The following is a 12,934-nucleotide window of genomic DNA, read 5'->3' on the forward strand; positions in this document are numbered from 1 at the left end:
ATTGCATGCTATTGGTCAAAAAACTGATAAGACTGATAAACCGTCAATCCAATGTTTGACCCACACCATAAAATTTCTTGCCAGATTTGCTTGGCTGATCAAATATTTCCAGCATGTCTGATCTGAAGATCGATTGATTTTTTTTTTTGCGATTTTCTGAGCGATTTCCATCTGTTTCGACAGAAATCGGTCAGAAAATCGCTTAAAAAAAATCAATTGATCTTCAGATTGGACATGCTGTAAATATTCGACCGGGCAGGCAAATCTGTCAAAAAATTGTATGGTGTGGATCTAGCACAACAATTGGATTGACGGCTTATCAGTCTTATCAGTTCTTTGAACAATAGCATGCAACTTTTTTTCGTTGTTCAACTTGTTTCACAACAAAAGTTGTTTGATAATTATGCTGCATAAAAGACAGCAGTTGAGTGTGTGTATGGGGGCTTAAAGGACAACTGAAGTGAGAGGGATATGGAGGCGCTATATTTATTTCCATCTCAGCAATGCCAGTTGCCAGGCCCTCCTGCTGATCCTCTGCCTCTAATACTATTAGCCATAGCCCCTGAACAAGCATGCAGCAGATCAGGTGTTTCTGACATTGTCAGATCTGACAAGACTAGCTGCATGCTTGTTTCTGGTTTGATTCAGATACTACTGCAGAGAAATAGACCAGCAGGGCTTCCAGGCAACTGGTATTGATTAAAAGGAAATAAATATGGCAGCCGCCGTATACCTCATATTTCCGCTCCCTTTTAACGCTCACTCACTATCACTGACTACACTCTAAAACAAACCACCTTCCTCACTCACTAGTCACTCACTACACCAGGGCCAGATTAAAGCCCAGGTCACATAGGTCATGGCCTAGGGCGCCACAGGAGCAAAGGCAGTTGGGCAGTGGGCTGTTACTGTGCAGTTAACAATTGAATTTTCAGTTGCAAGCTTGCAGTGCAGGGAGAGATCGGGTGAGCGTGTGACTGCAGAACTCTCCTGCTGTTGCCTGTGGCTGGCTGTGTAGTGTGTTTGGCTGCTTGCCAGACCTGGTCTGTGGCTGCCCGCCTTGCTTCATTGTTTCAGTACTTCACAATAGCTGCGGGCAACCGGAACTGCCTGGTCTTGTGGGCATAGCGTCACTCGCCAGATGTTTCCCACCTCCCTCCTCCATATAGCAGCACCGCCAGTCACTCACCCCTCCGCTCTCCTCCAGCGCCAAAGCTTCCTCTTCCCCTCCTCAATCATTAGCTACCGCTGTGCATCTCTTTCTGCTTCTGGTGTTTCCTATCATAATTCACCAGTAATGTGCCGACAAGCCACAGGTGAGAGATGCGGGCTGTAGAATGAGATGCACAGTGGTGGCTAATGATGGGAATGAGGGAAAGAGGAAGTTTTGGTGCTGGAGGCAGGAGGAGAGGTGAGTGACTGGTGGTGCTGCTGTGGGGGTAGCTGTTGCGTAATGGGGATGGGACTATCAAGCTACCTAAGCTTTTAGGGGCGAGGGAGGGGAAACATCTGGCCATCTATACTACAAGGGGGGGGGGGGTGCATCTGGCTACCTGTGCTGCAAGTGGGGGAGTGTCTGGCTTCCTGTCTTGCTGTGGGACGGGGGAGCAGTTGGCTAACTATACTGAAGAGGGGGGTTATCTGCCTTCCAATACTGAAGAGAAGGGGGGAGGGGATGTTGGAGAAGATGCTGTTGGTCAGGGGGCGGCTGGTGACAGTACAGATCCATCCCTGCACTACACTACAATCTGCCTCTGCTCTCTGTCACACTACAGCACACCCTCTCTCACTGTCACTAGGCCTCTCTACACTCACATCTGACTTTCTGCTGTATCACACTAACTTCAGCAAACTCCTCCTTCTCACTCACTAGTGCACTACAATCTGTCTGTCTACTCACTCCTCACTCACTCACTATCTCAACTCACCAGATTCTGTCACACAACCCAATCCACACACAACTGATTATCTGCAGCACAATGCAGCGCACTGTCTCCCTCAATATCCTCCTCCTCACTGAACCCACACAATGGCTGACAGTCTCACCTCTCTTATATACAAGAGGGGAGGGATAGCCTGTGATAGGTAGCTAGGATCTGGTTGCTAGGGCCTATAATTGCTCCAGATTGGTAGAGAATCCGATTGGCCGGATAATGCTGCTATATTCAATGTAAGCTATAATTGTGGATGTACGCATAACTTGCACATTTCTGCATGTAATCCGCAGTACACTGATTGGCCTGAGATGACCATGGTGTTCCGCTTTCCACAGTAATTTTCTGAAATTGTTACTCCAATCACAGGACTGGGAAATACTCGCTAGTATTGCACCAATCAGAGAGTGCGGAGGCATCCCGCGGGATTCCCATTTCCACAGAAATATTCTGCATTCTCTGATTGGTCCGATGCTTCTGAGCTCAGTGATTGGCTGACATTTCCGAGTTGCTGTAATGCGGCATTCTGACATTGGGCTCTATTCACAAAACTTCTCATACATGACTTATCACCTCATTTATAAAAATAACCTTTCAGCACATTTACAAGCAAAATAATCACTCAAAGTAAGTTGTTTCTGATTAACTTTATTTCAATATTACTTTTCTTACCTTAATTATATTATGTTTTTGCTCTTTGGAAGCCTAAAAATGTAACATAGACGAGGTGGAAACAGGAAAACATGTGACAATCCTTTTTGAATTATTTTTCGTGCAAGCCAAAGTTGTAGTCATGCGATTGGCCGCCTGTAATGAGCTCCACCTTCTGCAGTTCTCAGTCAGGCTGATAACTTGTGATGGTCAGTGACATGCCCATAACTCTGAGATGGTGCAAACTGTATGCTAATTTTATGCAAAGCTATGCAACTGCTGCCTCTGGTCCATTTCCAGTCTGCACAAACTTTGCCTCAACTTGGAATTATCAGCAGCTCACTGACCATCCCTAATGATAATTGTTCCTCCCCTCAGAATTCTCTAACAGGAAGTGATGATGTTTCTCTATTTGCAGCGCAGAGTCCCGGCATCAGGAACCTCTCAGAGACTCGACTCTCTGTATCCACAGACTGTACAACGGATGATGATGTCACTGGACAAAAGTCTCCTGCAGATATCTTGGTTACCCCAAATATTACCCCAGACCCCCCTCACCTGTATAATCCTGAGGGGCCTCATACCCAGCACAGCTCTCCCCCTGCTGGAGGGTCTCATTCCTGTGCCACACGTGGGAAATGTTTTGTGAGGAAATCAAGTCTTGTCATACGCAAGAGAATTCACACTGGTGAGAAGCCGTATTCATGTGCTGAGTGTGGGAAATGTTTTGTTCGGAAAGCAGAGCTCTTCATCCATGAGAGATCTCACACTGGTGAGAAGCCGTATTCATGTGCTGAGTGTGGGAAATGTTTGTTACAGAAATCAGACCTTGTCAGGCATGAGAGATCTCACACTGGTGAGAAGCCCTATTCATGTACTGAGTGTGGGAAATGTTTTGTACAGAAATCAGACCTTATCAGTCATGAGAGATTTCACACTGGTGAGAAGCCGCATTCATGTGCTGAGTGTGGGAAATGTTTTGTACAGAAATCAGACCTTGTCAGGCATGAGAGATCTCACGCTGGTGAGAAGCTGTATTCATGTGCTGAGTGTGGGAAATGTTTTGTACAGAAATCAACTCTTGTCAGTCATGCGAGAACTCACACTGGTGAAAAGCCGTATTCATGTGCTGAGTGTGGGAAATGTTTTGTACGGAAATCATATCTTGTCCTCCATGAGAGAACTCACACTGGTGAGAAGCTATATTCATGTGCTAAGTGTGGGAAATGTTTTGTTCAGAAATCAGCCTTTATCAGTCATGAGAGATTTCACACTGGTGAGAAGCCGTATTCGTGTGCTGAGTGTGGGAAATGTTTTGTACAGAAATCAGACCTTGTCAGGCATGAGAGATCTCACACTGGTGAGAAGCTGTATTCATGTGCTGAGTGTGGGAAATGTTTTGTACAGAAATCAACTCTTGTCAGTCATGAGAGAACTCACACTGGTGAGAAGCCGTATTCATGTGCTGATTGTGGGAAATGTTTTGTACAGAAATCATATCTTGTCGTCCATGAGAGATCTCACACTGGAGAGAAGCTGTATTCATGTGCTAAGTGTGGGAAATGTTTTGTACAGAAATCAGACCTTATCAGTCATGAGAGATTTCACACTGGTGAGAAGCCGTATTCATGTGCTGAGTGTGGGAAATGTTTTGTACAGAAATCAGACCTTGTCAGGCATGAGAAATCTCACACTGGTGAGAAGCTTTATTCATGTGCTGAGTGTGGGAAATGTTTTATACAAAAATCAACACTTGTCAGTCATGAGAGAACTCATGCTGGTGAGAAGCCGTATTCATGTGCTGAGTGTGGGAAATGTTTTGTACGGAAATCATATCTTGTCCTCCATGAGAGAACTCACACTGGTGAGAAGCTGTATTCATGTGCTGAGTGTGGGAAATGTTTTGTACAGAAATCAAATCTTCTCAGACATGAGAAATCTCACACAGCTGGTAAGTAAGAGTCAGTGAAACATAACTTCACCTTTAGTGAGCCTGAACTGGCCGCAGCATACTGCTCTCCATCTCCCCAACAAAGCTGGAAGTACGAAGTATAGAGAGTGGAGTGCAGCAGCCAATAACAGGCTTGTTCAGTTCCGCTTATCCCTCTCACATCGCTGGGGAGAAGTAGTGATGGTCAAGTCGATGCAAATAACTTCGAGTTGATGCAAATGTATGCAGCTTGAAAATTAACCAATCAATTCCTGCTGAGGTAAAGTCTGGTTCATTTTCAATCTGAATAAATTTGCATAACAATTTGCATGAATGTGCATCAACTTGAAGTTATTTGCATCTACTTGACCATCACTAGTGAGAAGCTCTATTACTGCACTGAGTGTGGGAAATGTTTTGGTTGTGGTTTATTTCTTGCTAGACGCACCTGGCAGCATATTATACAGAGTCCCGGGGCTCTTTCATGCTACTCAGCGCATTGGGTTGTAAAGCAAGTCCCTGAGCTGAGGTGGGATGATGGGATAAACATGGCTACATATAGTACTAAGCCTAATTAGTAATTGGTTGTGTTCATCTTCTATTTATTCCATTGCAAGTGTTAAAGATGTAATTGAAAATAAAGCACAAGTCAGATCCGTACCCCTCTGGGTCCTCCCCAGGCTCCCCACATCCTTTTCCCGACCAGCGATTCAGCGCTGCACCCTGTAGAACAGCTATACTCAACCGGGGATCCATGTCAATTTGACACTTCCGTGGGATTCAACAGTCCCACTTTCCCCATTTCTGTGGGGCAAAATAGTCCCGCTTTGGCATATGGCTGCAGCAGCGGAAAGATTCCTTCATGCTGCTGCGAGGGATGTGGTGGATGGATCTGTAAAGCAGCCGCATCACCTGAAGCCCGGTCTATAGTTCCGGCACGCGCGGGAGTTCAAACAGAATCCCTGCTTCAAGGAGGAGGGAAGGACGTCAGATGGTAAGTATGGGTTTTTTTTCCCTGCGCTGACACCGACCAAAGCAGCCACAGATAGGGGGGACAATGCAGCCACAGAAAGGGGGGGGGGGCAATGCAGCCACAGAAAGGGGAGGCAATGCAGCCACAGAAAGGGGAGGCAATGCAGCCACAGAAAGGGGGGACAATGCAGCCACAGAAAGGGAGGACAAAGCAGCCACAGAAAGGGGGGGGGGGCAATGCAGCCACAGAAAGGGGGGGCAATGCAGCCACAGAAAGGGGGGACAAAGCGGCCACAGATAGGGGGGACAATGCAGCCACAGATAGGGGGGACAATGCAGCCACAGATGGGGGGACAATGCAGCCACAGATGGGGGGACAATGCAGCCACAGATGGGGGGACAATGCAGCCACAGATGGGGGGACAATGCAGCCACAGATGGGGGGACAATGCAGCCACAGATGGGGGGGACAATGCAGCCACAGATGGGGGGACAAAGTGGCCACAGAAAGGGAGGACAATGCAGCTACTGATAGGGGGGACAATGCAGCCACAGAAAGGGGGGACAATGCAGCCACAGATAGGGGGGACAAAGTCGCCACAGAAAGGGAGGACAATACAGCTACATAAAGGGGGGACAATGCAGCCACAGAAAGGGGGGACAATGCAGCCACAGAAAGGGGGGACAATGCAGCCACAGATGGGGGGGACAAAGCGGCCACAGAAAGGGAGGACAATGCAGCTACAGAAAGGGGGGACAATGCAGCCACAGAAAGGGGGGACAATGCAGCCACAGAAAGGGGGGACAATGCAGCCACAGAAAGGGGGGACAAAGCGGCCACAGAAAGGGGGGACAAAGCGGCCACAGAAACGGGGGACAATGCGGCCACAGAAACGGGGGACAATGCAGCCACAGATAGGGGGGACAATGCAGCCACAGAAACGGGGGACAAAGCAACCACAAACAGGACAAAAAAGCCACACAAACTGGGGGGGAAGGAGACAGTCCCACAAACAAGGGGGAAAATGCAGCCACACAAATGGGGGTCACACTTGTTATTAAGGGAAGGCACATGGGAGCCATAATTGCTAACAAGGACAAAGGGGGCCATTCCTATTAAGGGGGACATAGCTGGCCATAATACAGAGAAGGATGAAGAGTAATCAGAATACAGTGTGGGAAAGAATGCGGTATCAAGTGAGCAATCATATTGGTGGAGTCCTATAAAAGGGCCCGCATAAAATCCATAAAAGCATGAGGAATACTTTTTGTCTTTAATTGAAAGTATCTCTTTGCATTTCAGGGGGGCAACCCCCCTTTTCATCAGGCAAATAGTAGTTGCTTTGCTACATATTTATTTATTTTATTTATTTATTGTATTTATAAAGCGCCAACATATTACGCAGCACTGGACATTAATTTAGATTACAGACAATATTTAGGGATGACATACAGCAATATGACAATACAGGAATACAAGAAAACCAGATCACACAGCACAGTATGAGTACAAGGTAATGCTTAGTCAGTCACTGGAGGGGAGCATGGAGATCACACAGCACAGTATGAGTACAAGGTAATGCTTAGTCAGTCACTGGAGGGGAGCATGGAGATTAGGCAAGTTAGGTTCACTCAAATGCATAGCATGGGTTTACAGTAATGGAAGTTCATGATCAGGTAGGACACAAAAGGAGGAGGACCCTGCCCAAAGGCTTACAATCTAGAGGGAGAGGTAGAGACACGAAAGGTAGGAGACCAGAGTTCAGCTGTGGGTTTAAAGCAATTGTGAGGTGTGATAGGCCAGAGTGAAAAGGTGAGTTTTGAGGGCCTTCTTGAAGATGTTGAAGAAGGAGGCTGCCCTAATGGGTGGAGGTAGGGAGTTCCATAGTGTTGGAGCGGCTCTTGAGAAGTCCTGGAGGCGTGCATGGGACTGGGTGATGCGGGGGGAGGTCAGGCGGAGTGAGCGGCTAGGTGTGTATCTCTGAGTAAGATCAGAAATGTAGGTTGGACAGGTTTTGTGGACAGATTTCTAGGTCAGACACAATATCTTGAATCTGATTCTGGACTGGATAGGAAGCCAGTGGAGGGATTCACGGAGGGGAGCAGCCCTGGTGGAGCGATGGATTACTTGAGCAGGGGCAGTACTGTGGCCTGCTTGAAGTCTGAAGGGAAGGTGCCTCTGGATAGGGAGAGGTTAAAAAGGGTAGTGAGGACTGGGGCCAGATCCGTGAAGTGAGGCTGAAGAAGATCAGAAGGGATGGGGTCAAGAGGGGAGGTAGTGGTATGGGAAGTCTGCAGTAGGTGGTTGACTTCCTCAATGGTAGTAGGAGTGAAGTAAGTGAGGGGGTCGGTTGCGGTGAAATATTGGTGAAGCAGCTTTCTCTAGGGCTGATGAGAGAGTTTGGCGATACTGAGCTGCAGCAAGATTAGGACAGGTTAGGGTGGGGAGAGTGGAGGAGAGGGCATGGAGGGGGTCAGCAAGGCCACTAGGGTTGAGCTTGCGTAGGTCTCGCTGCCATTGACCAGGTGGGTGGGAGGGTAGTTTGGAGGTGCCTTCCGTGAGGAGGTTGAAGGGTGATGGTCTGAGGGTGGAAATGGTGCGATGTCGAGGTCTGCAGTGGTGGTGGATTTAGAGAATATAAGGTCGAGAGTGCGACCTGCAGTGTGTTGGTGTGTTGTACTAGGCCATGTGAGTTGGCTATGGTGAGTAGCCGGGTCACAACAGAGTTCTGGGGTTTATCGATGGGAATATTGAAATCCCCGAAGATGATGGTGGGAAGGTCAGAGTCGAGGATGTGTTGGAACCAGGAGCAAGGTTGTCGAGAAATTGTCGTGCGGAGCCCGGAGGGCAGTATAAGACTGCAACAATGGCTGGGAGGGGATTGTCGAGGCGAATAGTGTGGGCCTCAAATGATGTGAATTGTAGGGAGGAAGGTGGAGTGAGGACATGGAATGTGCAGGATGGGGAGAGGAGCAGACCCACCCCTCCCACGGTCCTGTTGACTGATCTGGGGGTGTGACTGAGGTGAAGCCCCCTGTAGGAGAGGGCAGCCTCTGCTGCAGAGTCAGAGGGGGTAAGCCATGTCTCACATTTAAATACAATAAGTCAAAGAACAATTGGTAGGACATTGAGGCAGTCTGGGCCAATCCGTGTCTATATGCAAATTTAATCAGGGACCATGAGATGTAAAAAATTTCTTGCACTAAGTGGGTTTGGTAAGTATATGAAGGGGTATAAAAGTGAGTAAGAGAGTCATAAAATAAAACTGCCACTACAGTGCACTTATCTAAACCAATAAACCCTGCCGTTCCATCCTCATCCAACAGAGGGTGCATTCCCCCATTTTGGGGGGCATGTAGTTATTAATTGTTTCTAGAACTTGTTACTAAATTGTTACATAAATTTTTACATAAGTGGTCACTAATGATTGAGTAATAACATTAAAGGTACACTATCAAAGTTTGTTTTTTTCCCGAAGCCCTTTAGGCGTTAGAAGGGATGTGTAATGGCAGATAATAGTAGTAAATGAAAAAAAAAATTCAACAGCTTACAAGATTTTGTATATTGCTGGGACAGTGCAGGGGTGATGGGTGACTGAGGAGTTTCTGTATTCAGCGTTCTAGGCAACAACAGGAATGTCTCTCTTCCTCTGCACAAGCCTTGCCAGAGGCAAATAAACAATCCATGCTGGGCCAACAGCAGAGAGACTTCTTATGTGAGAGCAGATTATTTCACATGCTGTAGTGAGAGAATTACTGACTGAATCAGTGTGAATCTATTAGTACAGCGTGTGAAATAATCTGCCCTCGAACAAGAAGTCTCTGTGTTGTTGGCCCGGCATTGATTGTTTATTTACATCTGGCAAGGCTTGTGCAGAGGAAGAGAGGATGTTTTTTTCCTAGTCTACTAGTATTATCTGCCATAAAAAATCTCTTCTAACTCCTATAGGGCTTCTGGAAAAAAACAACTTAAACTTTGATAGTGTTCCTTTAATTGCGGCTAGGAGTCATTGAAGAGGAACTATCAAAGAAACTGTCCTTCTGTGAACCCCACATAGGTTCCACTTCTCTGTCACTATTCAGAGGAATGATTTGCTGTTTGCCTGCTTTCTCACACATCATATAAGAACAACTGAGAATTTTTTTTAGCTACAGAGAAGGTTTTAAAGAGAAGCACCTGTACTTTTTCCTGTATTTGCATGACCCCCCCCCCCCCTTCATTCAAAATGAGTTCAAGGCTGTAAACTCTGTTTACTTCAGACCGCGTGAGGCAGAGGGACACAGAATCAGGTACACAGAACTGCAGCTGATGAGTTATTTACACATTATTGGAAGGTATATTTCGGATTTCTATAATTTTGAAGAGATTTTACTCACAGTATTACAGCCAGTGAAGATTGTCTCTGTATGTTGGATGTGCTGGACACAGTCCTCCATAGTAATGCCCACAGTGAAAACTATTCTCTGTAAATGTCATATTTTCTTCACATAATAAAAAAAGGTGAAAAAAAATCCTTTGTATTGCTATTTGCTAGTAATTACTGGAAATATATGTGGCATTTAGAGTTTTCGTTAACTTTGATGTTTATAGTGGGTTGAATGGTAGTTAAATAATTAACTTGTTTCGGACTGGGATGATGTAAATCTGTGGGAGCTGCTATTCCTGCCACAGCATAGATTTCACTCGCCACCGCCATGCGCTGTCACCTCGCTCGCAGCTCCCACCGATCGCATTGCGCCGCAGCTCACTCTCCCTTCTGTCGGTATGACAGCAGAGCTCCATGGGCTGGTCAGGAGCTGATTTCATTGGCTCCTGACCCTGCCATCACTGTAAGCCAATCCCATTGGCTCACATTGATCACAGGAGCTTTTTTTTTGGTAGCGAGCAATCTGTTCTTTGAGGCAAAAAATGGAGGGTGCCGGCTGCACATGCACTCACCCAACAAATGGGAGCAGGGAAACCAAGCACCAAAGTCCACAGCAACCAGAAAAAGGGGATCCTGCTGCACCAGATGATGTGAAAGTAGAAATGTCTTTATTGTTCAGTCCAGCATTACAGCAACAGATAAAAGCTCCCGCGTATCGGAGCAGACGGCTCCTTAGTCATAGCTCCTAATAATCATATGAGTAGCCGTCTGCTCCGATACGTGGGAGCTTTTATCTGTTGCTGTAATGCTGGGTGGAACAATAAAGACATTTCTACTTTCAAATCATCTGGTGCAGCGGGGTCCCCTTTTTCTGGGATCTGTTCTTTGAATCTCAATGCTTTTATCCAGGTGTCGGTAACTGTTTTATTTGGGGACCTTTCTTGGAGGAATCTCTTCTTCAGGATCTTTGACTGTTCCTCAAAATCTGTGGTTTTTGTATCTTTGGTTCCTCCTGATCCTTTTAAAATGGCCTAACGGTACATTTTTGTTAGCCATTGGCATGGCTTGTAGTGTTCGCTAGTATAATTAACCACATAAGGACCACAGTCTTTTCACCCCTTAAGGACCAGAGTCTTTTTTTCCATTCAGACCACTGCAGCTTTCACGGTTTATTGCTCGGTCATACAACCTACCACCTAAATTAATTTTTCCTCCTTTTCTTGTCACTAATACAGCTTTCTTTTGGTGCTATTTGATTGCTGCTGTGATTTTTAGTTTTTATTATATTCATCAAAAAAAGACATGAATTTGTGTCAAAAAAATGATTTTTTTTTTTTACTTTCTGTGTTGACATTTTTCACATAAAGTAAAATTTCTATATACATTTTTGTCCAAATTTATTGTGCTACATGTCTTTGATAAAAAAATATCCAATAAGTGTATAGTTATTGGTTTGGGTAAAAGTTATAGCGTTTACAAACTATGGTGCCAAAAGTGAATTTTCCCATTTTGAAGCATCTCTGACTTTTCTGAACACCTGTCATGTTTCATGAGGTGCTAAAATTCCAGGATAGTGTAAATACCCCTCAAATGACCCCATTTTGGAAAGAAGACATCCCAAAGTATTCACTAACAGGCATGGTGAGTTCATAGAAGATTTTATTTTTTGTCACAATTTAGCGGAAAATGACACTTTGAAGAAAAAAAAAGGTTCCATTTCTGCTAACTTGTGACAAAAAAAAAAATCTGCCACGGACTCACCATGCCCCTCTCTGAATACTTTGGGGTGTCTACTTTCCAAAATGGGGTCATTTGTGGGGTGTTTACTGCCCTGGCATTTTGTGGGTGCTAAATTGTAAGCACCCCTGTAAAGCCTAAAGGTGCTCATAGGACTTTGGACCCCTTAGTGCACCTAGACTGCAAAAAGGGGTCACATGTGGTATCGCCGTACTCTAGAGAAATAGTATAATGTGTTTTGGGGTGTATTTATTTTACACATACCCATGCTGGGTGGGAGAAATATCTCTGTAAATTAGATTTTTTTTTTATTTTTTTCACACACAATTGTCCATTTACAGAGAGATTTCTCCCACCCAGCATGGGTATGTGTAAAAATACACCCCGAAACACATTATACTACTTCTCCTGAGTACAGCGATACCACATGTGTGACACTGTTTTGCAGCCTAGGTGTGCTAAGGGGCCCAACGTCCTATGAGTACCTTTAGGATTTCACAGGTCATTTTGAGGCATTTAGTTTCTACACTACTCCTCACGCTTTAGGGCCCCTAAAATGCCAGGGCAGTATAGGAACCCCACAAGTGACCCCATTTTAGAAAGAAGACACCCCAAGGTATTCCATTAGGAGTATGGTGAGTTCATAGAAGATTTTATTCCTTGTCACAAGTTAGCGGAAATTGATTTTTATTGTTTTTTTTTTTCACAAAGTGTCATTTTCCACTTACTTGTGACAAAAATTATTATCTTCTATGAACTCAACATATGCCTAACGGACTACCTTGGGGTGTCTTCTTTCTAAAATGGGGTCACTTGTGGGGTTCCTATACTGCCCTGGCATTTTAGGGGCCTCCTACACATGTCTGAGTTAAGTCATAAGCAGGGCCGGATTTCTGGCAAGGCCACATAGGCCATGGCCTAGGGCACCAGAAGTTTAGGGGCGGCTCAGTGAGGGGCAGTAAAGCTGTTCTATGCAGCCATCCCTATCTACAAGGACAGCTTTAACATTTGAACTCTTTGTCCTGTACTTGTGCTGTCCCTGCAAGATATGTAAGCTCTATCTTGCAGGTACACATCAGCCTAGCTCTCATGGTGACACATTGGGTCCATCATTAACGAGATAGCAAGCATACCACAAAAGTTCAAAACATAACATATAATCTATATGCATATTACTAAAATCGCTATTGTCTGTGACACCAATGATGGAAAGTAAGGAGAATTCTCGTTGGGGCACACAGAGCTAACAACCATACAAACAATATAGTTGGCCTTGGGCGGTAAAAAGTACAAATCCGGCCCTGGTCATAAGTTAAGTAATTATTGAATCAAAGGCTGACTGC

At 45.4% G+C, this 12,934-nt stretch overlaps 1 protein-coding gene across 1 annotated transcript in view; it reads left to right on the top strand.

Moving 5' to 3' along the window:
• Positions 1–12,934, top strand: part of LOC137525344 (zinc finger protein 585A-like) — an 84,864-nt gene that overhangs the window by 52,383 nt on the left and 19,547 nt on the right. The window contains exons 3-4 of the mRNA XM_068246398.1: positions 3,245–4,536; positions 4,867–5,021. Of these exons, the coding sequence (XP_068102499.1) occupies positions 3,245–4,536; positions 4,867–5,021 (1,447 nt within the window). The remainder of the gene's footprint in view (positions 1–3,244; positions 4,537–4,866; positions 5,022–12,934) is intronic.

The sequence above is a fragment of the Hyperolius riggenbachi genome, chromosome 7, assembly GCF_040937935.1.
Source record: "Hyperolius riggenbachi isolate aHypRig1 chromosome 7, aHypRig1.pri, whole genome shotgun sequence".
Lineage (NCBI taxonomy): Eukaryota > Metazoa > Chordata > Amphibia > Anura > Hyperoliidae > Hyperolius > Hyperolius riggenbachi.